Source organism: Meles meles, chromosome 13 (assembly GCF_922984935.1).
Source record: "Meles meles chromosome 13, mMelMel3.1 paternal haplotype, whole genome shotgun sequence".
Classification (NCBI taxonomy): domain Eukaryota; kingdom Metazoa; phylum Chordata; class Mammalia; order Carnivora; family Mustelidae; genus Meles; species Meles meles.
In genome coordinates, this window is record NC_060078.1 from 70,625,448 (window position 1) to 70,653,211 (window position 27,764).

Consider the following 27,764-nt stretch of genomic DNA (forward strand, 5'->3'; position numbering starts at 1 on the left):
TTTCTGAGGCTGGTCATTCCCCCGCTTTGCCTAGGGTACTTCTTGCGGTGTGGCCAGAGCTCTGGTGACATCCGCCCGTCACCGTCCAGCATCAGGAGCTGCCACCCCTCACTCGGCTGTCTCCCCGCCGCCCCCACCTGTCACTCCCCACAGGGTACTGCAGCCTCCCCTTCCATCTGGGGTTGCAACCCTGATGACGTCAGCACCGTGCAGCCAGAATTCTCGTTGGGTTTCCTTAGTGTGGGTTCTCAGGCTTCTCATCCCCGTACGTCCTGTCATGATTTTTGGCCTAACTGGATGCCACCTGCACTGTTACTTATTTGATGCAAACCTTTGATTCACGTATTTGAACTGAGCCTCTCTGTCGTAAGCGTTAGCATCTGTGAAATGATAAGTTTGACGCACCGGTTTATTTTTTTCTAATATACATTGATATCCTGTAGCTACTCAGGTAACAGCGGGTACCACCTGCAGTCATGCCCGGTAGGCTCGCAGTTCAGGAAACACTGTTAAGAGAGCGGTTGCCCTTGCCTTTCCCTCTTGGTGGCTGGCAGGTTTGGGTGTCAGAGGACGCCAGCTCTGTCTTCTTCCTCTTCCCCCTGCTGAGGCCAGCTGAGCCCTGCTCAGGTCGCGAGCGGACTCGAAATCCTGTGCACAGAATGGTGTTGGGCTTCTGGCAATCAGTCTCGTGGTGGCTAGAACCCATTCATGTCGGATGGGTCTCTTCTCCATCGCTTTTCGCGCTGCCTCTTGAATCTGTAGATGCTGAAGCTGCGGGCGGCCTGCGATCTCTCGGGGTTGAGTTACCCTCTGAAAGGTCTCGGGAAATCCCTGCCACCTCTTGATCAGAATTGTTGGCACGAGTCCCCCTGGTTCTAGGTTTTCAGCCCTTGAGACTCTCCACTGCGTTCATTATATATGGCCACTTGGTGCCTTGTTGCAAAGGTATCTCCCGCCGCCACTGCCGGCACGGGCTTCTGGAAATTCCTCGGAGAATGCAAAGTGCCTGCCTCTGGGGAGGGGTGCCCAAAGCATCAGGGACACATCCTGGGGTGCTGAGGAAATGCTGCTTCAGGAGAATGTTGCTGCTTGCCCTCATCCCTTGAGCTGGGTGCCCGGAGTGGCTTCCCTGAGATGGGCATTTTTTGCCTGTGCTTAAAGCTGTAAAGGGCCACTGTCAAATTTGTTTAGCTTCTCAATTCGTGTTCCTTAGAGGATGGTGAATTGAAGCTAGCATTCCTCGACAGAGCCTTTCATACATTTAAGAAAACCTGTAGAGTCTCCTGGGGGACAGGCTGGGGGAGAGATGAAAGGTTTTCTCCAGACCTGCTCGGCATCATGGACTGTTCTTTTACGTAATTAAGGGAGACCATAAAAGATGAGCACACACATCCATTTACCTTTCACTTGGGGGTCTTAAATCTTTGCATGGTCTTCTTTAACTGTATACCTGTATGTCATGGACCCCTGTGGACTCCCATTTTCATTGTTCCCCTGTCCAGTCTGCTGGAACATACCACTGGGGATTGAAGAATGGGGGTTTGGCGGTGTTTGGGAACTTTTGAGTTTCCTTATGGAGTCCTAGAGAAGCTTGCCGGGTGGTGTTTGCAGGGTGGGGTACTAGGTGAGGCGACACAGGAACAGGTGCAAAGGGGTGCCCGTCTGAACTTTGTGACAATAGCTCCTACTCATGGATGGCTCCCACCTGTCATGTATTAGGACAGTGGTTCCCCAAATGTGCTGCACAGTTGAATCAGCTGGAGGGGTTTTATTAAAATCCCGATGCCCAGGTCCCACTGTGGGGGAGGAGCCAGGCATCAGTAAAGACTCCTAAGTGATCTCAGGGTGTGGGAGCTACTGTACTGGGACCGTGGGATTTGTGTCCTTTGTATTCTAAGTCACTCATGCTGATCATTCTCTCCAGGTACTGTTACAAGCAGTTTACAGACATCATCTCAGTGAATCCTCACACAGTTAAGGAGGGAGGCGGCATCACCCCCATTTTGTAGGCGAGACCACTGGAGCTCAGAGAGACTTAGTCAAGCACCCTGACAAAGATCATCGAGTTAGTTTGCGGTGGCAGGAGGCTTTGAATCCCAAGTGTGGCCACATCCCGGGTCGGGTCATCGCCCTGGCGTTAGTTCCTACGCTGCGGAGACACAGCTTTAGTTGGAGTTTGCTTACTGGTTAAGGGTGTGGGGGGTGGGGGCGCTAGTGGTCTGGGTTTGGGGAGGGGGGTTGTCCCTGATGGACTGGAAACAATTTGGTATCTTGATGTTTAAGCAGTGGCCTATGAATAGTAATTTTCTTACGGAGAGATTAGGGAAGGGAAGGACATCCCAGATGAAACAAAAGCACGGAGTCGGACTTCTCAGGAAGGCAGGGGACTGGCGGAGTGTGTGCAGAGGGAAGCGAGAGCTCTGCCCATGACGTTTGTGTCATGGGTGCTAAGTGCTGGGTGCTAAAGAGACCTCAGATTCTAATGAGCCATAAACCTTTGGGACTGTGAAAATTCAGATTCTGATATAGTAGTAAGCAGGGGGCGGGGCCTGAGAGTCTGCATCCTCCTCCCCCCGACCAGCTCCTATCAGTTGCTGCTGCTTTGGGGTGGTGGTTCCCAAGGTTCACCTGGAAAACTTCAAATCCTGATGTTCAGTTTGCAGTCCATTTCAGTGAGGTCAGAATGTCCGAGGGATGGGAGCCTGGTGTTGGTATCCTTAGAGGATACCCAGTGGGCTCCGTGTGCGAAGCCTGGGACTGGATAATCCGTGCTGAATCTCAGCCAGGAGACTGCGCGCTCCACTCATGGAATGTAGAAGGCAGATGGGAGTGGCGTTGAGAACCGTTGCACCTGCCTTCTTACTCGATGAATGAATGTGACCGTATTTGTTGAGTGCCTACAGCAGGCTAGACCCTGCTCTCGGGGCTCGGGGTCCAGCAGTGTGTCTCTGTGTTGGGGGGGGTTCTCAACCAGCCCAAAGGTGCGCCAAGGGCAGTCGGGGTCCCAAGAACAGGAGAAGCACGTTAGGCAGGAGAATACCCTGGATTTTTGAATCCTAGGTAATTTGGTTAAGACTCCAAACGAAAATTTCTTTTTCCCTTCATGGTGAAACGGATTTATTGGGCACCGGGTAACGAGCTGGCAAGGGGACAAGCACCTTACTGCATCTAGGTCGTTTAGAAGCCTTGTCGTTTCTCTACAAGCACCTGCCTGCTAATCTCTTCTTTAAGGATCTCGCCTAGGGAATATTTCTTTGCTTATTTTGGGGTTACCTGCAGTGTTTGGAGGTACTGAGGCATTTCTTAAAAATAACAGTCACCTGCAATTCCCATTTTTTCAGTAATTTGGATTGATTGGTGAGAACCAGTAAGTGCTGACTGAGGCTTTCTGTGCATCCAGCTCTCTCTCTGTAACCCACACGTGTGTTGCAGAAACTTGACTTGGTTGCCAACACTGGTAGAGTTTGCATGTTAGAATGGGGGGTGCGTGGACCTAGGGAGTTGCCTCTTGATGAGCCTGGCCTGCTAGGACTGGCGGTGCTTTGACGGTATATGTGATATATGTTACATATATATGTTACATACACACACACACATATATATGTATATGTTAGAGTCTGTGTTAGCAGTTAGCTGAAAGTTGGGTAGTTAAAATCCTGGAATATGCTTGTGCTCTGCCTACATTCCCAAATCTTCATGACCCAGTAACTGGAAAGGGCCTAGTAGGGGGCTTCCGGACCTTGGTGTGTCCCGTGGGTGGGTCAGTATCACTCTCCTGGAACCAGATGAAGACTGTCTGGTGGTAGTTTTGTAAGGCTGAATTTCAAGGCCCAACGATGCTTCTAGAACGGAAGTACATGCTTAGCACTTGGAGCTTTCTCTGCTGATTATGTCAGTGAATGAATTCAGGGAGCCCTGTGCTAACCCTTCATCCTGAGATGGGTAGATTTCACGTGCGGGTCAGAGTCTCTTTTGGCTTGGACCCTTCTGCTTTAAGCCAGTGATTAATAGCATTCTCTTTTATCTTTACAAGAGTCCTGGTTTGGGTGATGCATTTTATGGTCACCCCTAGTTATTATCAAAGACTGGCCGCGGCTACTAACTTCCGCATCACTTTGACGAAGCCCCAGAGTCGAGATTAGTGCCAGAGAAGGCTGCAGGCTGGCTTCTGGCCCTTAACCTCACTCCCTCCTGCCCTCTGCTGACTTGGCGGTGGGGCTGGGCCATCGGCCCTGGGAGAGTTTGGAATCCCTCAACCCTTGGACAGTAGAAATCCTGAAAGGCTGGGAAGTACAGGGCTGCGTCCGCTCCTTCCCTCTGCCATCTCTGCAGGGTTCTGGAGAATAATTAGTTAATGTTTGCAGAGCACTTTGAAACTCTCAGATGAAAGGCACCGGAGAAGTATGAGGTATTATTATTTATTATTAGTCTGAACCAGAACGGGCATCACAAGAGGTGCCTTGTGCCAGGGCCGTTCCTATGCTGGTCTTTTTCTGCCTGATTGGCTTTCTGTACATACAATAAAACAAAACAAAACAAAACTGAGGAGTGTGTGGGGATTGTGTGCCCCAGACGGTGGACAGATGACAAGACACACAGCACACTGTGATCCCAGGGCAGAGGTCTCCTACTCCTGGCCTGATGGGGGCTGCTGTTCCTGTAGGGTCTGGCATGAGCTGGCTGCAGAGGTGGGGGTGCTTTCCTTTTGGTCCTGCTTGCCGATGCTCTGTTATTGTATTTTTGATTGAAATTTCACTTGATTTAATGATAGTAGTGCTAAGAAATCTGTTTCCTGGGGACCCACATGTACTAGTGTCAAGAGGGTAGGGGTTGAGAATTATATTTTGCTATGGTGGAATATTCCAGTAGGATTCATGTAGGCCTCCAGTGTATGTGTGTCAATATTTCATTTCTTTATAAGATTTTGGCATGCCAAGGCAGATACCCCGGAGCTCTGAGCAATATAAGGGGGAGCTCTCTGGCGCTTTCTGCTTTCTTCACCCTGGTTTTCTTAGACTGGAATTGAATTCATCAGCTGCCAGGGGCTTACTTTATCTGCTGTGGGGGAAAGAGGTCTGGAGAGAGGGAGGAAAGAAAAAAAAAATCACTGGGCCAGTCCTTTTGGAAATGGAAGGTTTGGTTTATCTTCTACTTATCAGCGGACTGATTTGTCTTTCCCCTTACCCCCAAACCCTCAGTTAATCAGAAATGGTTGTACCCTCGATACATACCCCTGCCGCCCCTGGGTTCTGGTATCCTCGGACACAGGAGCCCTGGTGTGAGCCCCCGGCAGCCTCTGTTGCCTGGCGTTCTGTTGATTCAGTGGTGTCTCTTTGCCCTGAGGCTCAGAAACCCGGAGGACTGACCACTTCTGGAGGCTTTTCCTCCAGTTTGCAAAGAGCCCCTGGCTAGCAGAGCTGGGGATTTTTGTACAAGCAACAACTTCTCCCTTCCCCTCTCCACGTATTACCTTCCACTCCTGGTCTTCTATTAACATGGAACAGCCAGTAATACTCAAATCCTAGTTTGTGATGAAGCCCAAAATGGGTGTATATCTCCTCTACCTGAACAATTTCTTATAGGAACCCTGGATTTAGTTTATAAGCCTTTCCTAAACCATGAGGGATTTGAGTCCCACAGAGTAGTGCTATCTGGGGCAGGGCCCGAGACTTCTCTGAATGATTTCCTCCATGAGCCAGGCGTGACTGCTCCAATGAAGGGATCCTGTGTGGTGGGTGGAAGCAGGCATTATCCCATTTTACCCATGAGGAAGCAGAGAAATTATCCAGCAATGGGGTGGGGGCAAAGCCTCCTATGTTCCTCAACTCTCCTTGGGGGTACTTTTTAGCCATGTACTCAGTCTCCTTTGCAGGCCAAGCTGTTTTGACTGAGACACATTTAAATGGAAATTTCTCTGGGGAACTCTGCTCCCCTTGGCTGGAGCCTGGCTGGGAAGGAGGAGTGGGCAGGGGGCTCTTTTGGATGTGGGCATTCTGGCCACCTGGGGACATCCTCTCTGGTCACTGCAGACTTTCTCCCTCCTACCCAATGCCCTACTGCTTGGAGGGCATATGCACCTTGCAGAATCAACTAAAAAACAGTCATTCGGGAATCCAAGCATTTTTGTCCCAGTTACCTTATTATTATTATTATTATTGTTATTTCTCCAAGAAGACCAAAGAAACTTCTTTTTATTGAGTCCCTTGCTGGGCCTTATATCAACTGTTACTATTTTTTTTTTAAATTTTTTATGATGGCTTTGCAAATGGAGTTATGTTTATATCCATTTTACAGAGGAGAAGCCCGAGTTACAGAGAGGGTCCCTGTAGATCTTTTTTTTTTTTTTTTTTTTTTTTAAGATTTTATTCATTTATTTGAGAGAGAGATCACAAGTAGGCAGAGAGGCAGTCAGAGAGAGGGGGGGAAGCAGGTTCCCTGCTGAGCAGAGAGCCCGATGTGGGGCTCGATCCCAGGACCCTGGGATCATGACCCGAGCCGAAGGCAGAGGCTTTAACCCACTGAGCCACCCAGGTGCTCCCCTGTAGATCTTTTTTTTTTAAATGCATCTTCTTTGCATACCAAGAAATTGAGCGTACTTAAGAGGGTTGGAGAGAGCTGAGAAAGATGATATTTGGGTCATCCATGCACGGTTATGGATGGGGCCCAGGGCTGGTGACGGATGAACTTATTCATCGCTAAGAGACATTGAAAAATTTAGTTCCTTCCACTAGAGTCCATCTTCTCTCACTGCTGAGGAAACAGATGCATTGGTATCATCAGTGGTGGTGGAGATTCCATGAGCTGTGGAAAGTACTGGATCAGAGCCTGGCACGTAGCAGGTGCTCAGTAAAGACGCGAGAAGACATGAAAAGGCCCTATCTGGGCTGTGTTGCCCTGTTGTTCTTTTTGTCCTTTAGGCTTGGAGAATGCTGGAATGGGCAGTGAAGTGTCCTCTCAGACGCCTGATACTTTAGCTCAAGTGGGCATCGGGGGAAGGCTGCTGGCCAGAGGCTTGGCCACCCCTGCACACTTCATCCTGAGTCCTTCCTTAGTACTTTGCTGGGGTGCAAGGCCAGGCATCTGTTTTCTTTTAGTGTACCTTCCTGTGCACCTAGTACTTGGGAGCTGCAGCGCCACGAGCTAGAGCTGGAGGTGAGCAGGACGTGACCTTGGGAGGCAGCTGTGAGAACCAGGAAGTGGAGTACGGTTATTATGGGTGTGATGGTGGAAATCTGAACAGCGTCCAGATGGGACTCCATCCAGAATAGGTTTCTGGGGCCAGTGGGACAGAACGCCTGAAATCCTAGCAAACCTGGAATGGGCTCCTCCCTGCGACCCAATCACCTTTGAGGAAGTCCTCACAAGGGACAGGAGGAAACCGTGTCTCTGGTTTGCTAGAAAAACTCACTAAGGATGTTAGAGGCCTGTGTGTCCCTTTGGGGAAGTGAATGCAGTTCTCTACTGAAGCAAACCTAATTGAGGGTCTGCAACCAGATTTCCATGTCGCCAAGCATGGTAATCCTTCTCATATCATACATAGTTAGGCATAGTTTTAGACGTAGATTTACAGACACTTTGCTGGAAAATGCATTTTCTTTAGAAACTTTAAGGGGCACAGTTGATTAAGCATCTGACTCCCGATTTCAGCTTAGACCATGATCTCAGGGTCATGAGATCGAGCCCTGTGTCGGGCTCCGCGCTGGATGTGGGGTCTGCTTGAGATTCTCTCTCTCCCTCTCCCTCTGCCCCTCCCACCCTGCTTTCTCTCTCACTCTCTCAAAAAAAATTTTTTTTTCTTAAAGATTTTATTTATTTATTTGACAGAGATCACAAGTAGGCAGAGAGGCAGGCAGAGAGAGAGAAGGAGAAGCAGGCTCCCCGCCGAGCAGAGAGCTCGATGTGGGGCTTGATCTCAGGACCCTGGGATCATGACCTGAGCCGAGGGCAGAGGCTTAAACCTGCTGAGCCACCCAGGCGCCCCATCTCAAAAAAAATTTTTTTATAATTTAAGATTAAGATAATATATTAGAAAGTAGAAAGCAACAACAACAAAAAAATTGTAATTCCACTACCTAGAGGAAAGCATTGCTAAAAAGGTGGCTGATTTTTCTTCTCCTTTTTAAAATGGTGAACAGACGAGTGGTTTGGAATATTCACTTTTCAGGTGTGCGTTGGGGTCGTCACATGGGCAGCCAACATTTTTTTTTTTCTTGTGGATTCCAGCCAGGCTTGACACCTGCCCCTGCACGAAAAGCAAACTTGGGCCTTATTCGTCTGAAAGGTTAACAGTGGACGGCCGGGAGGGAGGCAGATTCTCCTTACATGTTGAAGACTTGACAACCCTGAGCCACTTGGGTGGTTCCTTTGTTGTGACTTTTTGAGCTAGTGGTGGGCCAGAGCGTTACCTTTGCCCTTCTTTAAAAACAAGAACAATAGGTGATGAGGGCATGGAGGCCTCTTAAAATATTGGGAAGTGCTGGGGCCCGAGGGTAAGCTTTTCTAGAAGCAAGTCTGTGTGTTGTGTTGTTTTACCTAATGAATCTTCTGGGCCTGAAGATAATGAGGTCAGTGAGGGCAGTCATGTTGCCTTACCCCTCATCCAAGGGTCATTGTCACCCAGAATGTGCCTGGCCTATCCCAGGGGCCTGGGAACACTTCTTTGATGGATGTGGGGCTTGGAAGCCAGATGCCCATGGCCGCCATGCTGATGGGGAGCCCACTGAGAAGTTGGTGGGTTGCCAACCCTGCCTCCCCGATCCCTGATCCTTGCCGCTTTCCAGGGCTTCAGGACTGAGTTGGCCTCTGCCTGAGGGAGGGGACTTTGCTGAGACTGTCGCAGACACCTCGTTCCTAGTGGCAATGAGGCCACTGGCTCTGGAGGCGGGGTGCATTCCTATAATAATAATAATAATAATAATGACATGCGGTTTTATATTTCCTATTATATTTTATGGTCGAAGTGCTTTTCAGATACCTTACTATTATCTTTAGTTTATAGATGTATTAACTAGGGCTAGTTTTGGGAGATGGGAGGGGAATGTGAGGGACAGAGGGAAGGAAAGCAGCTTTGAATGAAACCCGAGGCTCCCCTGGAAGCTGCCAAGTAGTTAGATACTGTTTAATGGAATTTTTGTGTCCACCCTGTGAGGTGGGGTGGAGGGAAATTATTTCACAATAGCTGGAGGTCAGGGGGCAGAAGTCTCTGCCCACTGTCACCCAGCAAGGGGGGCGAGAGCTGGGAATTTTCGCCCAGGTCACCTGACTCCGGGGCTCTGTGATCTTTCTCTTCTGTCTAGTACCCAGCATAATGCCGGGCAAAGAGCCGGCATCAATAAATATTTGTCGAATGTTAAATGAGGCTTAAAGAGACCATTCACGCTTGGCACAGGGGCACAGGGGAGACGAGTGTGCTTCCTGCCCTCATAACCTTCACTTCCAAATCCCGCGACCTTGGGCCGCTTGCCTCAGCTCTCCCAGCTCAGTTTCCTGAGATGTCATCCGAAAAATGGGTAAAGGACGTAGCAGAGGGCATTTCCTGTAGTAAGATCTCACATGTGACGTGGTTTCTACTACTTACTGTTTTCTTTTTAACTTTCCAACCACACAGTTTCCCCCTTTCCCCCTCCCACCTCCTGGAATATCCATTCCTGATGACAGGCTGTCGTTGGAGGACCGACGGGACAAGCATTCCCGACATGATGGCCCATATCACCTGTGGGACAGATAGGAACTTCATAACGACCCCAACAGTGGTCCTAGGGGTTGGCATCTCTTGAGCGACTTACCATATGCTCGGGGCTGCTCCACGGTGCTCTCCATGATCATGATTTGGCAGCTCTCATTCAGAGCTGCTGTTGGCTTCTGTTTCATAGAAGAAGAAACTGAAGCTCAGGGTGGTAGAGGAACCTGGCCGGAGCCTCTGAGGAAGTAGGTGGAGGTCTGGGATTCAAACCCCAGAATTGGTCTGACTTCCCACTCTTGAAACCGTAGTGAAAACTTAACTTTGCGTGTGTGTGTGTGTGTGTGTGTGTGTGTGTGTGTGTGTGTGTGTGTTCTGGGCGTTTCCATATCTCGTTTACAGCCTTCCCCTTTGCTTTCTCCGTGTACTTCATTCTCCAAGTACATGGTCAGTGCAGGAGGAAACCCACACGGATTTGGGATAGAACCAGCGAGTGGAGATGGTCCCCAAACAGGGTGCCAAGCAGCTGACCGTTGTTTTGCTGCCTGATGGTGGTAAACCAGGGGCACCAGGGAGTTCTTTGCATTTCCTTTTCCCAACTGTCTTACCCCTTCTTTAGGTGAGGTTTTTAACAGGCGAGGTTTTTAATCTTAAAGAAAAAGGAAATCGTGACATAGCTGGGGAAAAAGTGGCAGGGCTTTTTTGAGATTTTTTTTTTCTTTTTCGTTTTTCTCTGCTACACATGTAAAACCCCTTTGGGGTGAGAATTCCGTGTAGTTTTTGGTAGGCTTTAAGCAGCTGCTGCTGTGTTCACCCTAATGCCTCACCACCCCCTGATTTGTGTGTCAACTTGTGTCTTGCATGTCTGCTTTTGGCAGAGCATGTGGGTTAAGTATCAGAATTCTGCCGGGGTTGCAGACCTTTAAGAAGTATTTTTTTTAAGTTTGCGGGCCAGTCGGAGGGGAGAGGTGCGGTGGCTTAGAACTGCAGACTCACATCTGAGCCTTGGTACACCTGAGGGGAGACCAGACATATGGGGGGGGGGGCAACTGTAGGTCTAAGAAAGTCCCACTTCCCCAGGAGGCCAGGAGTGAATGAATTGAAAGGAGGGCTGGGGAGAGGCGACCCTGGTCAACTAGGAATGTTTTTGGTCAGTTTGCTTTACTGCAGGGCAGCTGTTTATTTCTTTTTAAGTGATGGATAATACACATACCTGGGATTTACTTTTCTGGATGATTTAGAATCATGCAGTATCTCAAGGAGTTTTACTCTGAGGATACTGATTATATTAATAGCAATGTAATAGCCAGCTAATAACATAATAGCTAACGTTTCCTCAGCACGTGCAATAGGCCAGGCGCCGTGCCAAGCATTTCATCCTTAGAAGAACCCTGAAACATGGATGTTTATGTATATTCCCATTTTACAGTGGAGGAAGCCAGTGCTCAGAGAGGTGATGCCATTTGCCCGAGCTGACCCTGCTTTTAATGGTCAGCTCTGGGGCACCTGGGTGGCTCAGACATTAAGCACCTGCCTTCGACTCAGGTCATGATCCCGGGATCCTGGGATCGAGCCCCACGTCGGGCTCTCTACTTGGCGGGAATACTCCCACTCCCCCTGCCTGTGTTCCCTCTTTTGCTGTGATTCTGTCTGTCAAATAAATAAATAAAATCTTTAAAAAAAAATTAAATGGTCAGCTCTGATAGTCTCTCTTAATGAGCCCAATTCTTTTGGCACATAGGAGGCGCTCAATAAATATTTGGGTGAATGAATGGAGTTCTGGAGCTGGGATCTGCACCGGGGTCCGAGCTGCCTCCAGATGTGGTCTGGAAACTTGTTCTGAGTGCACGCAGCCCCCACAGCTCCTCCTTTGCTGCTTTGGGTCCTCCCAGTAGCAGATAGACTTAACTTAGCGGGGACTCGGTGGTCCTGAGGGCAAGGAGCATGGCTCCTGGGTATTTCCTGGGCATGGGGTCATGAAAGGCATAGCATGAGCTGTCATTCAAGATGGTTTGCTGAATTAGCACTTTTCCTCTCCGATCGTGGCAATGTGTGATTTGCTTTGTGGCCCTGTATCGGCAGCGTGAGAGGGGGCCAAACTCAAGAAGACCCTTTGGCTGGGATGGCTGTGTATTCACCTGTACCTATACCTGGGCAGAGCCCGAGTGGGACTTCAGGCAGTTGGCTTCCTTCATTCAGGTGTTTGGGAAACTTCAGACAACTGGACTCGAATTCTCTTTGCCAGGGTACATAGAGAGGAAGGAGGGATATATTTAAAAGAGCTGAATGAATAATTTCTTTCCCATTTATGTGTGGCTAGTAACGGTGGGTTGTATCAGCGGGTCTGTTCCTCGGGCACCAACCTTGGGCAGTCTGTAACTTAGTGCATTTCCTTACAGGAATCCCACACTTCTCTTTTCTCCCTTTCTGCATCCAGCAGGGAGATGGCTCCCTCCATGACCATGAACCCCATTAGCCTTCTATCTCATAGGTCAAACTAGGCCTCGTTTGTAGTGCACAGACTACCAATCACTTCTGTGCATAATCAAGAAGGAGATACAACTGTCATCCCTACATTATTATCCTCACTTTGCAGGCCAGGGCTGGATGCATAGAGAGGGGAAGCCATTTGTCCATGGCCCCAAAAGCATGAAGCCCCAGATCCTGGGTTTGAGCCTCGGCATTCCATCTCCTGCTCCTGTGCCTCTTAACCATTCTGCTTGTACCACCTTGGTCTGAATTAGTGAGGTAACCTTCTAGAATCTTCTGTCAGCCAGCTTCACAATGGGGAGATAACATTGTGACCTTTGTCTGTAGCTCAGCCTGGAAGAGCACAAACAGGAGCCGGTTAGATGGGTAGAGAGACCCTAACTTAGTTTTTCCCCTTGACTACTCTAGCCCTTTCCTGGGATTGAGTCCTCTTTGAGCTGACTCTTTCTGCCTGCTTGAAATTCGGCCTACCTTCTGCATCTTTCTGCTGCCGTCAAAAGACTTGAGACCTGGAATTCCATCTCCTGGGTCCCGGGGAGCTCTAGGAGTGCAGATGTCCAGGTTCTGTGGTCAGGACTGGGTTGGCATTATAGATAAACCAAAGCCTGGGAAACTTTTCTTGCTATCAATAGTACAGACCTTCGGGGGAGGAGATCACCAAACTTGATGCTGTTGGAATTGATTTTCCCACCCAGAAGACATAGTAATGAGCTAAGTGGTTAGCTTCAGATCGCTACTGCTCCTTCCCGAGCCAGGTTCTTTAAAGACTAAAACCACGAAAGCAGAGAACGTAGAGAACAAGTTTGTTCGGAGAGTCACGGTGGCCGTGTCGAGAGAAGGAAGGTGGGCGTGCACGGGGGAAGTGAGTAGTGTTGTCTAATTCCATTTCTTCCAACTGGCGCCCCCTGTCCCCGCCCCCCATTTTTTGAAATAGGAATTTGATTTGTTGTTTGGATTGTTGATGATATTTCTGTCTTTCCGTGCCTTTGGGTTATTTCAGAAAGTTTCTCTCCCAGCCCCGGGTTTGTCAGCCACTCTCTGCGGGGAGAAAGTCTCGCATAAAACAACCCTAAGATCCCTATCGCCTCAGATCACCCACGTCCCATTGTTCTGCCCTTTGCTTCTTGGCATATGCTGGTCACTGTATGCATACAATTAAAAACACAAAGCAGCCCTCTCTTGTCCGAAGGGTCTGGAATATCCCAGTGTTTTCGGAGGAGACTTTGGAAGTGGACAGAACTGTTTCCTTCCCCAAGTGAGGTTATTGTGCTCAAAATATCTCCTGGTAGTTTATTAAAGGAAACCACAGGATGGGGTCAGAGGCAGTCTCTCCTGTCGGCAGTCTCCTGTCTTGCCTCTTCTTTCTAGATCTTTCTCCCCTGTCAGCTCGTCCCGGATGGCTTGCTGTCCCTGGGGTGGGGGGCGGCGGTGGTTGGGTGGGGAGGCAGGCCTGCTTCTCTGCCCTGGCCTGGAGTTGGAGCAGCGCGGCCTCACGATGGCCCATCGGCACTTGTCCCTGCGGAGCGTTAGGAAGGAATTTGGGGTGTGGAGTTCCGTGAGTGACTAGGATTAGGCCAGTCGGGTCTGCAGTCAGATGAGAAGTGTGTGGGCAAAGAGAACTATTGTGTGAGGCTCCTCTGGACAGAAAGCCCGCCTTCATCTTTTACTGTGCCTAATGGACAATTGAGACATTCAGCTTATGTCTGAAAGGAAAGTGGGCCGGAATGGTCTAGCAGACCTCCCAGACGAAGGCTTGTAGGAGAAGCAAATACAGACAAGGATTACCAACAGGGGAAACAACCAGGGCAGAGTCCTGGGAGAGAATGTTTATTTCCTTGCTCTCTAGGAGGGATTTGGAAAGAGCCGTAATCCTGGGTTAGGAGTAATTTGTTACAGCAAGATGATACTTGAGTGGCAGGCGGCTTCTGGCTGAGGCAGCAAGACTTGTGTGCAGGGGGGTCGGGGGCCTCCAGAAGGTCAGCCTCACTAAATCTTCACCCTGGCTCGGGGGTTTTTTTCCTCCCCAAGCAAAATGAACCAGAGGCGCCGCTGACCTCTTGGCTTCCTGAGGGGAGCGTTGCGAAGCATCTCCACATGCTTGTCACAGCCAGCCTCGGACAATAAAAATTTGGACAGGGAGACCTTTGCTGGAGCCACCGACCTCTTTCAAATGTGACAAGGGGAAGCAAAAACAAAAGGGAAATGCAGCGCGCGCTTCCCAGTTTCAGCTGGACTTTGAGGACAGGAGCCGAGGTCTGTCTCGCAGTTTTGTTCCCCCGTCGACTGACTAAAAGCACGTTAATTGGGTGCTCGTTGACTGCCAAGACTCGCGTTGTCTTTTGTTGCTGTGGAACAGGGGGGGAAAGAAACAGAACAGAATACGGAAGAGAACCGAGTCATAGAAATCCCAAGTCTTGAGAGCTGCTGGCTGTGGAGAAGGAAATTCCTCTTTTAAGAGTTCCTGATTTTCAGATCTGCTGCAATCCTGCCGAGTCATGGATTGAAAATAACCCTTCCAGGTCACCAGACCCTGTTATTCTCTGGCTTTGTGCTCTCAGAGGTCATCTCTGACACCCGGTAGACTTGGGACTTCAGGTTTTTAACTCCCCTGCGCAGTGGGAGGAAGAAGTCAACAAATCTTAACTGTTCTGTCCATTTACACAGTGGATCCTCTGGTTGACAATACGGTGAGGAAGTCCTCTGAGAGACTCTGGGCAGGTGATTCCATGCCCATGTGGTAGCTAGAGAAACTGAGGCACACGCAAAACTGGCATGGTCTGCCTGAACCCGCAGGGTGATGGGGAATGGGCTCTGAGAGGGGTCAGGTTTCTGTTGACTCAAGTGCTCCCCTCTGTTTGGTTTGCCTTGAAACAAGCAGTCATCACGCACTTGGGTAGCCGTTGGCGGTGTCTCTCCCTCCGCGCGTTTCGTCGGGGGTATGCTGTGTTCTTCCCAGCTTCTGGGAGCCTTGGCCTTCCCCTGCCGTGAGAATGGTCCTTTCCCAAGATCCCGCCCCAGCCAGTCATGTCTGAAAGTTGCTTGTTTCCCAAGAAGCTTTGGAGGGTCAGATGTTTCTTAAAAGAATAGGTTCGTTCACCTGTGTTTTCGGTTCATTCTTTAGGCGGTATGGCATTGTGGGTGGAGTCTATGCAGACGGGACCGTGGGCTCTCCCCCACCCGTTTGTTTTTGAAATGAGCGTTGGCGCACTTTTTTGTAATCCACTTTAAAAATCAAGATATACTTTACATACGATTAAACAGACGCATTTAAAGTATACAATTCGCCCGTTTTAGTATATTCACCGAGGTGCGTAAATGTCACCACTATTTCCAGAACAGTTTGTCACCCCCAAAGGAAACTCTGTACCCATTAGTAATCATTCCCCATCTCTCTTTCCCCCCAAGTCCCTGGTCATCACTAATTTAATCTCTGTCTCTATGGAATTGTCTAGAATCCTATGATATGTGACCTTTTTGTTCTGCCTTCTTTAAGTTAGCATGTTTCCTGAAGTCATCCTTGTTGTAGCATGGGTCAGTATGGCCTTGTTTTTTTTATTGCCAAATAATATTCCAGTGCACAGGTAGACCACCATTTCCCTGCCCGTTTATCAGCTGCGTCTTGGGTGTGCCCTTATCCAGTGGACTCCATATTTGCTGAGCTCCCAGTCCACTTGCCACTCCGTCTCTTCCAGCTGATTTTCCTGGCCTGCAGGTGCCTCTATCCACCTGAGCACGTGTGTAGACAAGCAGGTGTTAACTAACGCATTCCAATCGACTGGACTGTACTTGGGCTTTTTTAATAGAAAGCAGTAACAAAAGAATGTGGTGAACAGAGTAGGTCGTCTTTGGTCTGGTTCTTAACGTGAGCTTCCTCCAGTAGCATGCGAGCATTCGTTATTTGCTAGCTACCGTGGGGGGCCGTGGGGAAGGAGTTTGCGCTACCCTGTCTGGGGGTGATGATGGGTGACCTGTTGGAGCGGGACAGGAGGGCGAGGGCTTCTGCTCTCAAGTTCTTCCAGTGGCTTCTTTTCCTCTGACCCGTGGCTCAGGGACTTGGCTGCTTTTGGTAGGGCTGTCCTTGGCTTGGGATGGATCCACAGCCCTCTGTGCGGGAGCTGGGTCTTGAGGCCGCCTGAAGACTCTGCCATGGCCAGTCCTGGGCGGCTCTGGGTCACGCCAGCACGAGACTGTCTCTGAGGCTGATGTCCCACCCGTGCCCTGTGTAGGGGTGCGAGCTGCGCTGTCTGTTTTGTCCCCGTGGATCCACTTTGCCCTCCCTCCCATTAGACTCATTCTACTCAGTCTCCTTTAAGAGATTTGAAGAGTCCTGGCCTGAAAATACTAGAACTCTACATTCTGGTTCAGAATCCCTTCATAACTGCGGGACAAATCCACTTCATTTCTGCTTTTCTTCACTTTTATTGAATTTTTAAAGACTTATTTATTTATTTTAGAGAGAAAGCAAGAGTGAGGGGGAGACAGAGGCTGAGGGAGAGGGAGAAAGAGGATCCCAAGCACTGATCATGGAGCCCGACATGGGGCTCGATCCCTTGACCCTGAGATCACAGCCTGAGCCGAAATCAAGAGCTGGATGCCTAACCCACTGAGGCGCCCAGGCGCCCCTGCTTTTCTTCACCTTTAAAATGGGTCTTCACCTTTAAAAGCCTCTGTCTTCGGCTCAGGTCATGATCTCAGGGTCCTGGGATCAAGCCCCGCATCACGCTCTCTGCTCAGCAGGGAGCCTGCTTCCCTTCCTCTCTCTCTGCCTGCCTCTGCCTACTTGTGATCTCTGTCTGTCAAAAAAGTAAATAAAATCTTTAAAAAAAAAACCAAAAAACGGGTCTGGAGCTTTTCTGCTTTGGCTATGTAAAAAAAATGGAGTGACAATCACTGTAGAAGTTTAAAACAACTTTTGGGAAAGATAGAGCCTGCAAGTAGACAATGTGCTCAGTATTCATACTGCTCTGGTTTCGATACTTTATGCTAATTAACTGGTCATCTGCATCACGTGACAATTTCGGATGCTTGGACCCACTCCCAGATAGTTGGATTGAGCAGGTCCAGAGTGGGTGGGGGGAAAGTCTCACTCAAGGACCCAGCAAGGTGTGGGAACTGTAGGGACCATGTCACCATCATGAATTAAATCTTCCTTTATAATATTTCTACTTCCTTGTGTTCGTCCCTATACTTTGGCTAGTTTATGGTCCTATTGACTAGTTCTTAGATGACTACTCTAGGCCTCAGTAATTAGTCCACACTGGACCCAGAGCATGAGCTTTCTGAGTGCTGTGGGAATTTGTGTGTTAGAAGAGAATGGAAATTTTGAGTGAATTTCCTCAGTTTCCTTCTTTCCTTCCTTACTTTGGTAATGAATTTCAGAATTCCTGTTTGTTCTTTTTTTTTTCTGTTAGCCTAGAAAGTAGAACATGAATTACTTCTGTTGTACGTCTCTTCCAAGCAGGAAAGCAAGTGGGTATATAGGCGAGGAGAGGCTAAGTTATGCTGTAGTAACAAACATCTCCTAAATCTCAGTGGGTTGCATCAAACTGTTACTTACTGCTCAGACTACGTATCAGTCCCTGGTGCTATTAAGGCTCTGCTCCATTCTTTGATCTGGGTCATAGACTGGTGGAAAAGTCACCTTCTCACGTGCACTGCATCATTGTGTCAAAGGAAAACCACTCTGGGGGATAAGTGTTGCAGGCCAGACACAACACATGCCCCGGCTCACCAGCTGCAACGAGGCACATGACCCAACCACACCATTACATGGGCCTAGAAGGACACAGGCCTGTCATAGGCAGGGTGTGCTTACTTTTGCTCCCTTACTCACTCCCCAAAGTCCTATCCAGTCCTGGCATGAAGCTGAAATTCTGGGATTCCTAGTGGCATGTGGTAGTCTTTCTAAAATTTTTTCCCCCAATTTTTATTTAAATTCTAGTTAGTGAACATGTAGTGTAATACTGTTTTCAGAAGTAGAATTTAGTGACTCATTGCTTATAGATTTAGGCCCAGAGTTAGGGAGAGGTTGCCAAAAGTGAAGAAAGAAGGTGATCGTCCAGATAGTGGTAGAAGTGGGCCTGGAAAGTGGGCTACTGGACACTTTCTCCCTCTTCTGCTACCCCAGGCATGCACAGCCATGATTTTCAGAGTGACTTCTTTGGGAGGATGGAAGGAAGGCCTAGGTCCCAGCCCACAAAGGGGCTAGCTGGATTTGAGAGGAAGGGCCTGTGAAATTCTATCCAACTGTGCTTCCCTGAGCTGCCAAACTATAGCCTCCCTGCAAAATCACTGACCTAGGAAATGCAAAAATATCTCAAGGACAGGGGTCCTTGTGAGGGTTGGTGAGATGAAAAGTTTTGGTTGTTGAATTTTTTGGTTTGTTATTTGCTTGTTTGGCTCAGTTACCCCCTTAGTACCAGTGGCCTCAGTAGCTCTGGTAGAAATAATTTTCTAGTAGCACTGGAAGAAAATAATGTAATGTTTGCCTAGCGACCTCATTGGGGGAAGAAGAGAGCTGATAGGAGCTGGAGAGGACGGTTCATTCCTTTGGGGCCACTGGGCCATGTTCCCTGTGAGATACTGGTGTGCAAACACACCAGTGGTCTGGAGACCTACCCACGAGAAGGCCAGCTGACCCAGGGCCCTCAGGTAAGCTGGGTCTCGATTCTACTGGCTTCAGTTGCAATTTCCTGCTGGTTTATCTTATAGGATTATAGTGAATGTGGTTTTGAACTCTAAAGGGCTCCCTAAATGTGAAGCCGTACCGTTATGATCCTTTGGATTGTTAGGATGAGGAAGAAAAGGGGAGCTGCAAAGATTTCATTTAAAAATCTCGTAGTAACTGACTCCTAGAGATAGAAGGCAGAGCTATTAAATTGTTGCTTTACACGAGAACTGATACCCCTCCTTTCCCCCATATTCCTTTTATGTCGAGAAATGGATAGTGACTTTAAGGAAAACATTCTGAAGTTCCTACTATGTTTAGTGTTATTTAAAAAAAAAAAAAAAAAAGGGAAAAATAAAGTCAGTCCTAGCTTCTTATTTCATTTTCTTCTGTGGCTTTTTTCCTTCTCCTAGTTTAGAATGTACCCAGCCCTCGAAGTCTTTGGTTTTCTTTCCTTCGGTAACTATAGTATATACTTGCATATGTTATAGCCCATCTAGCCACAATCACACGTTCCTGAATTTTCTTTTTCTGTAACAAAATTTTATGGGCAAATAATGCCTCTTGGGCTCTTATGTGGATATTTCAAAAGAAGCAATTCCTGGGGGCACCTGGGTGGCTCAGTCGGTTAGGCGTCTGCCTTTGGCTCAGGTCTTGATCCCAGGGTCCTGGGATCGAGTACCTCATTGGGCTCCCTGCTCAGTGGGGAGTCTGCTTGTCCCTCTGCCTCTGTTGCTCTCTCTCTCTCTCTCTCTGTTGAATAAATAAGTAAAATCTTAATAAAAAAAAAAGAAGAAGCAATTCCTGGGCTAAGTTTTAACTGAGAACAAAGCAACCTAATCTGTGCCTCCTGCCTCTGTGGGAAAATTGCTCAAACCGATGTTGTAATGGTGGCCGTGCGGGTCCTTCAGGATTCTGATGACTTCTGGTGACATTGCATCGTGAGGTATATGCGATCTATGCTAGCTTTGGGAAACCTGTTGGTACCTGTATGATTCACAGGGTAGGATAGAATATTAATCACTGCTTCTTATAATTTAACTTTACTAGATATATTGGGTTTCCCTGACCCCCAGCACAGAATTACTTATTTATAGAAGATGGGCTGAATTTTCCATCTTCCAGTTCTGAGAAATGAGGTAGGTTCTACAGAGAGAGCCAAACGTGTTCTTTAACAGACCTGGGGGGTGGGGGGCTGCCCCTTGAGGCTGTGCCTCCTGATGTGAGCCCCTGAAGAAAGGTGTGTGTGCTGTTGGCAATATACTTGGGCTTCCTGTTTTCTCACTCTTGAAGTTTTTCCATTTTCCTTTTAGCACGAGTGGCTTTTGGTGGCCTTTTCTTTTATAAAGTAGAGGGGTGTCACCTTACCATCATGCTTTACCCCTTCTGGCTGGCGTGTTTGGGGCAGATCAGCACGGCCTCGGATGCGGCTGTGAAACGTGGGTCAACGGTCATCTCGCAGAGGAGGAAGGACTTGTGGGTTTGGATGTGAGAGGCCATGGTTTGTGGTCTCTCGGGTTTGGGTGTTTGGGCAAAGTCGTGACTTTCTGTTTTATAAGAAACACAACACAGGTGACTTTCTGGGACTTGTTAGTTAGGACGACTCAGGTGTCGTGATTTTTCATGAGCATGGTTTCGAATGACTTTAAATTCTTGAAAAATGGATTTTCTGAGGAAGAAGCACACCTGCTGAGAAAGCTGGGATTGAATAGGCTGTTTTGTTGTTGCACTTAGGTCAAGGATGCCCATCTACCAGGCAGGGGAGGGGAGCAAGGCCTTCCTGGTGTTTAAAATCAGTCCTTTTCTGGGTGATAGGTTTTCCATGGGACCTAGTTTTCCAGAAGAGGCCAGTTTTATCTCCGTTTAGCAGGCTGGTCAGGCCCCATGGTGGCCCCCGCCTCCCCATCTTGCTGGGGTCCGTAGCCGATGCCATCTGTCGGGGGTGGGCAGCATTGGCACCGGTTTCATTCCAGGCTTGCGATGCGGGAGAGCGGTACACACCGAAAGGCTCTGGAGAGGGGAGCTTCCCAACCTAGAAAGGTGATTCCCAAAGCCCACGGGGCACATTGCCCATGACCTGCGGCATTTCTGCCTGGTCCTCTTTCCAGATGATTCGATGACATGTGACACATTGCCAGTATTTCCTGGGAAATGGGTGAGAACTTTCGAACATGTGAACCTTTTCCAGTCAGAATTGCTCAGGGTTTTTCAAACTTCCATTTCGGAAAGGAGGGATAGTTATTTCGGAGAGATTGTGGTCTAGTGGTTAGACCTTGTGACTGGGAGTCATGGCTGGAGAGCTGAGATTCTTTTCCAAGGTCTTCTCCCCAAACTGGAGTCTGCCAGTGACGATTCAATCCAAAATGTCGCCCTTGGGCCACTGAAAAATCGCGTTTGGCTGTCTGGATTTTAGGCCCAGCGAAGGAATGTATCCTGTCTGACACGAAATCAGGTCTTTATACATTCATTCCATAAGCCACGGGTGGCAAACTGTGGCCCAGGGCCAAAGCTGTCCTGCCACCTCTTTTTGTATGGCCTTTGAACTAAAAATGGTTTTTATTATTTTTAAACGGTTGGAAAAAAAAACAAGAGAAGCGTACTATTTCGTGACAGGAAAGTCCTATGGAATCTACATATCAGTATGTATAAATAAAGTTTTATTGGAACATGGCCATGACATAGTAGGAACAGGTATTGCCCACGACTGCTTCTGTGTTACCGCGGCTGAGCTGACCAAGACCAGATGGGCTGCAGAGCCAAAGATATGCATGTCCTCTGGCCCTTGACAGAAAAAGTTTGCCAGACCCGTCCTGAACAAGTAAGGGGATGGACTCCCCTTGCCTGTCTGTCTGTGAGATGGACTGACTGACAGGAAGTGCTGCCAAGCTGCTTTGGTATTTTATCAGCCATGTGGGGTTTCCTGGGAACCTTCTTATCAGCATCATCTTTGGCCTTTAAGTTGCCCTATTTGTTTAGGAGACTAACTTTTGTACGGAGGCCTCAGCTGCCCTCAGATAGATGTAGGATCTTGGAGCTGCCCCTCCTAGTACTGAATGAAGCTGGACCCACGATAATGGGGTGCCTTTGTTGGCGGCAGGTTTCCTCAGGCCCACTTGTACCTAGATCCTGGGGGGGATCCTCTGATTTAGAAGATCCCTCCCCCTTTGCCTTTCCTTGTCCTTTTAAATTTTTTATTGGAGGAGGAGGGGAAGGAGAAGTTCGAGTTGCATATCTTTTTTCTTTTCTCACTGACAATTTAACAGGCTTTTTAAAGAGCCTTGATTCCGCTCAGACTGTGGGTTTTGTATATATTTCGAGACTTCGTCCACAGGTCTGAAGCTTAAGTTAAGCTCCCTGAGACATATCATAAAATATGATTTGGGGAAAAACCCTAATGGGCCATGAGCAGAACATTAGTATTAAACAAAGGATGAAACACTTAAGCCAAGATGGCCTTATATATTTATTATTATTTTTTTTTTGCAAAATGCATGTTGAGCAGGACTCCATTTCAACAGTTTTCAATGCAGGAATTCCCACGGCCCCATTTGATTGCAGTTTGCTGAAAAGTTTAATGTTTTTGTAGGCAATTCATAATTTCCACGTTGAGCAGCCTGAAAGGAAGGGAGCTGGAGCGCAGTGTTGTTTTTATAGTGGGATGGTGGGAACTTTTTTTTTCTTCCCCAAAAGGATATAAAACCGAAGTTGGACCAGGGGGAAAATGTGGTGTCGCGTTCCAGCCCTTTTCGTAAATCTGAGATGCCTCCTCCTTCGGGTCTTCCTTTAGGACCCAACAGAATAGAATTTCCCGCTGCTTAGTGTCTCCAGGAAGGAAAAGATTTTCCTCTAGGCTCTAATCGTACCTAATTTCCTTTTTCTTCCCTTTATTTATTTATTTTCCTTATTAATAAGGACCAATTGTAGAAGATGAAGGAAGCTGGGAAACCCATCACTTTTGGAGGAGGTTAATAACTTCCTTTAAAGAAATCCTGACATAATACTTATTTCCCCAGAAGGAACCTCGTCAGCCTGAATGCCAGTTATTTCCAAGGGACGGGCACAGATTTGCGGGGGCCCAGCCTTTCTGTGGGATCAAGTTGCACTGGGAGAGAGAGGTTGAGGCTGTCACCGTGGAGTCCTTGCAAGCCAGCAGGACTGGGGCTGTCTTCCTCCACCATCTGGATTTGGTTAGCTCTCTCTGGGCAGTGGGGCCGAGTCTCATTTCCTCCAACCAGTAATGTTATATAGGCAGTGATCCTGGGCTGCCCTAACATAATTGAAAATTATGTGTATTGTAGGCTTGGAGCGCTGAAATGTAGGCTCATAAAAATAGTGCTGCAGGTAGCCTGCGGAGATTGGATATGGCACACAATGAAGCTTTTATGTAAAATAAGAATTATAAGACTCCGCGTTAATATTGCATTATGGGTATGACAGTTCTCTGGTGGGGTCCTCAGGGCAGGTCTGTCACCTTAAACAAAGCCTAAATTTCCGAATTCTATGGAGCAGGGATTTGGATGCGATCAAATCTGTTTTGCAGATGGCCAAAGATGGAAACCTGTCTGTTCACCTAACCCTGCCCACTGAGGGTAGCATGAAGCGTTGGTGTGTGGCACTCAGCTGGGTGTTTTTCCTCACAGGATTTTATGAGAGGAGAGATGAGTATTGGCAGGTGTCCATTTTGGTTGGCCTCAAGGAAATGATGCTATTGATGGTTCTGACCAATGAGGCTCATATATTTATGTGGGAGGTGAGAATGGGAAGCAGTCAGGGTGAGGTGGGCTGGAATAGGTTCCCATGGCCCCCTGGCTTGGGTTACAGGCTGAGGAGACCACGGAAACATTTATTACGTTTATTGAGTGGCTCTCAACTTGGGATGTTACTGTCCCCAAAGAAGATACTTGGAAATGACTTGTTTATAAGGGTGACTGAGGTGGGGAGTGGGGTGCCTGCTCGTAGTTACTGTCCGAGAGTCCAGAATCCGTAAGTGTTGGGGCAGCCCTGCCCTCATCCCCATCCGAGATAGGACATCCCCTTCAGCTGACTGATGAAAAACTAGAGGTCCATAGAAGCAGAGGGATTTGATGCAAGGTCGTGTGGTGAGTCACCAGAACCCGTAATCAGGTTCCTTCACACAGGAGCCTTCTGGGTAATAGCTCTGAGGTTGTAGAAGTGCTCTTACCCTGTACAGATCTAGGTTGGGAAAATGGCTGTGCAATTTGGTAGTGGCTCAGGTAGCTCGTGGGCCAGGGTCTTCTAGTTTTAGGTGTAACTGTGCTTGGTTTTAATTCGCTGGGCAGTCGTATCTTTAAGGAAGCTGTGAGAAAGCTTGTGTGTGGCTTTTGCCCTTCTATTTCATGTGGGATTTGAGCCAACCCTTCCTTCTTTCTGGACTGCCCTTGGCTGTCCTTTGTCTTTCTGTTGAAATCTTTCTGACTTAACAAGACCTACTCGGTGCAGCCTTCCCAGTGTCTTTTCTCAGAAATCCCGTCTTCTTTCTTGGCATTCCTGAGGCACGATTCCGAGTCTCTGCCATTTCTACTACATTCTATCTAGACTGAATCTGAGTGTGAGTTGGTTCCCTCACATGGGCATAAGCTCCCTGAGGGCAGACATCTTCCTTAATCCTTCACAAGAAGGCTATGTACAAAGAGTTTAATTAATATTCATTGAGTAAAATTCCCTGTACAATTTATATGAAAACTAGCCATTTAATTTGCTTTGGGATCTCTGAAAAGATAAGATGGCCTCCAAGCATTAACCGGTGCCTTACACAGTGGGCCTTCAGAGATACAAAGGCTGGTGATGTCCTTGTTAAAATGTTAGCATTGTGTCATCAGTTTTGTTCAGTTGTCTGAAGTTTTTCTGAGTAAAACTGGTATGATGTCAGCCACAAAGTGAAATGCCTTGGTGTTGCTTATACGTGTGCTAAGTATCTCTGTGACTGGGCAAACCACCTCACCTCACTTTTCCTTGTTTGTACAGTAGGGAGTTGGGTCAGTTGATTGTTCAAGTCTTTCTGAAAGCTGACGTATCACTTGTGACAGAAGTAACTTCCTTTCCCTTGTGCCATGTAGTTTCCACCTTAGAGAAGAGAGGAGGTAGACATCGTTGGCTTATACCTCTACCTTAATTTCTGTGGTAAATTTGTGCATATTTAAGAATTTTCTTGGGCCTTTTTGAGATGAATGTATAAATTACACTGTGTCCTGACTGTACATCTTTTCCTGAGAAGTATTTTTTTTTCAAGGATTTATTTATTTATTTGAGAGAAAGCATGAGCAAGCAGGGGAGGGGCAGGGGAAGAGAGAGGATCTCAAGTAGGCTCCCTGCTGAGTGTGTAGCCCAGCTTGGGGCTTGATCTCAAGACCCTGAGATCACGACCTGAGCCAAAATCAAGCATTGGACACTTAATGGACTAAGCCACCTGGGTGCCCTGAGAAGTAGTTTTGTTTTATAAGCTTTTGGGTTGGATGAGGAATTCCATCCTCATCTACTGGAGAAGTTTCTACTAAAGGACAGTCGCACGCGTATGTATGTACACTCAACTTCGAAGTATAAGATGATGGCATTTTACAAGTGAAGGTCACTCAAAGAGCAGATCTGGAATTGGTGGGCTCCTAGACACCTCCGGCTTGAGACTCCGGTTTGCTTTCTTCCTTTGAAAGGCCTCTATTCCCTCCCTTCTTGTCTCTCCCGCATCTCTACTGTTTCCCTCTAAACAAGGCAGGATTAATGAAATCATGTAACTTGGAGCCAGCCTGACCGTTTGATTGCAAAGACCAAAGTCTGGTTGCTGATAGTATTCATGTTCTAGAAACACACCTGTTGAACATGAGCTCTAATCTAAGGAAGAACCTGTTGGTGTGGCATGATTTTTCTGTTGATGTTGTTGTTATTTGCATGCTTCTTTTTTTTTTTTTCTTTTAAAGTTTATTCAGTGTTGTTATTTGCATGTCCTTATAAGTTACTCGTCTGTGTATCAGGCATCCCAGGAGTTATGTCTTGGGATAGCGGTTTTGCGTTTCTTTTCTAAATTCGTTTGCCATGTTCATTTTGTTTCCTTCCTCCAGTATCTCCAGATGAAATGGCCACTGCTTGATGTCCAGGCGGGGACCCTCCAGAGCAGACAAGCCCTCAAGGATGCCCGCTCTCCGTCGCCGGCGCACATTGTCGTAAGTGACCTTATAAAGGCATTTGCTTCCTTTACTGGGGGGAGACGAAGAAAATATTCTTTTGTTGGTAATAGGCGTTGTTTATCCATTTTTCTCTCTTTAAAAAAAAATATATTTTTGGAATAGTCTTGGATATGGCTTATATCTAGAAGATATTTTTTCTGGTATTGGATCTTAGTGATTGTTACACACCCGGAAATTTTCCAGGTCTTCCCACCACTCCTTCCTCCTGGTGTTGGGTTAGTCTAGCCTTGTGGTCTCCAGTTAATGGGGCACTATCACCATGGTTTGGGGGAGACTGGAGATGGTGCCAAAGCAATTAAAAAAAACAAAAACCCCCAAAAAACCCAGATCCTTTTCTGAAAAACTCATTTAGCGGAGGTGAATTGCGGAAGAGGGAATTAGAAAATTCAAAAGGGAAGCACTGGATTTGAGACTTTCCAATCCCCCCCCCCCCCCAAATTTATGTTAATTGTTGGAAAGTAACATTCTACGTTAACATCAGCAAAATTTTATCTGGACTGATTGATTGTAAACGGAGAGTAGAAATGAATTTGGAAAGGCTTAAGTTAAACTTAATTTGTACATCCATGGCTTTGAGAGCCTGTGGGTTTAACAAAAGAAACATTTGTTTTTACTAGTGAGAGACTACAACATAGAGTGTGTGTCTACGTATATTTTTAATGTACTTTTGGATTTTGTAGGCTCTGAAAGTGGAATTTATAAATTAACCTCTTGAGAAGATGGCTCAGGATTATTAGAATATTTTCTTCCGTATGTTTATATCATGAGCTGGACTTCATACTTTTGAAATAATTAATGGGAGATACATTTTTATAATGAATGTATGACAGGTAGAATTATTCAAAGGATGAAATAATTCATGTATTTTTTATTTAAGTACTACAAAATGTTACCCATTAATATATTTTGCCTCGATGTTACTTGTAATTTCTAAAAATGGCAAAATGGTTTTCTTAAGTAGAAAAATCTTAAGACGCATTGTGTCAGATTTCAGGCTCACTGCCTCCTTACTTTGTAGCTTGGTGTAATTGAGTATATATTACTTAATGAATTATGCCTCTGTTATATGAATATTGAATATACGTGTGTGTGTGTGTATATATTACAAAGTGATTTATTTCCGTTAAACCACATCTTGAGTCATCATGTGTGAAAATGTTCTACAAATTCTTACGTTATAAATGAGGCACAGAGCAAGGTCGACATTTTTCCAGAAGCTTCCTCCTTCCCCCAAACCCGTAGTAACACGGATGCTCATGATGACACACACTCCTCCAATGTCAAGATTTCAGGGCTGGAAGCGACCTTAGATTATCTCGCTCCCACCTGCTCTCAGAAAAGGAAACAGGCCCAGAGATGCCCTGAGTGAATTGCCCAAAGTCACACGCTGAGTTAGTGGCCAGAGCGAGGATGGAACCCAGTTCTCGGCTCCTTTCCCGGGGCCTCGTGGCTTGTTCTTTCCTAAGGGAGTAGAAAGTCACTTCTCTGTGACTGGTTCTGTTCTGCGAACTATAAATTGGGTCATCATCAGGGGCAGCGTCCCAGATGACAGGATCTTGTCGGTTTGGGTTTGTGATGCAGGTTTCTCTGAGAAACGTGAATGCCATAGAAAAACCATTTTAGTCATATACAAAGATTTTTAAAAAGTGCGAGAGTTACCGTGTCCTGGAGGGTAAAACGAGGAAGCATGTCTTTTTCACTTCTCCTGCCTCCCTGCATTTCCCATTGT

General features: G+C 47.4%; 1 protein-coding gene across 31 annotated transcripts in view; it reads left to right on the top strand.

The window, feature by feature from the left end:
* TCF7L2 (transcription factor 7 like 2) overlaps window positions 1–27,764 on the top strand; it is a 199,263-nt gene that overhangs the window by 51,138 nt on the left and 120,361 nt on the right. For all 31 annotated transcript variants that reach the window (XM_046027536.1, XM_046027527.1, XM_046027534.1 and 28 more), the window contains one exon: window positions 25,910–26,011. In XM_046027536.1, the coding sequence (XP_045883492.1) occupies window positions 25,910–26,011 (102 nt within the window). The remainder of the gene's footprint in view (window positions 1–25,909; window positions 26,012–27,764) is intronic.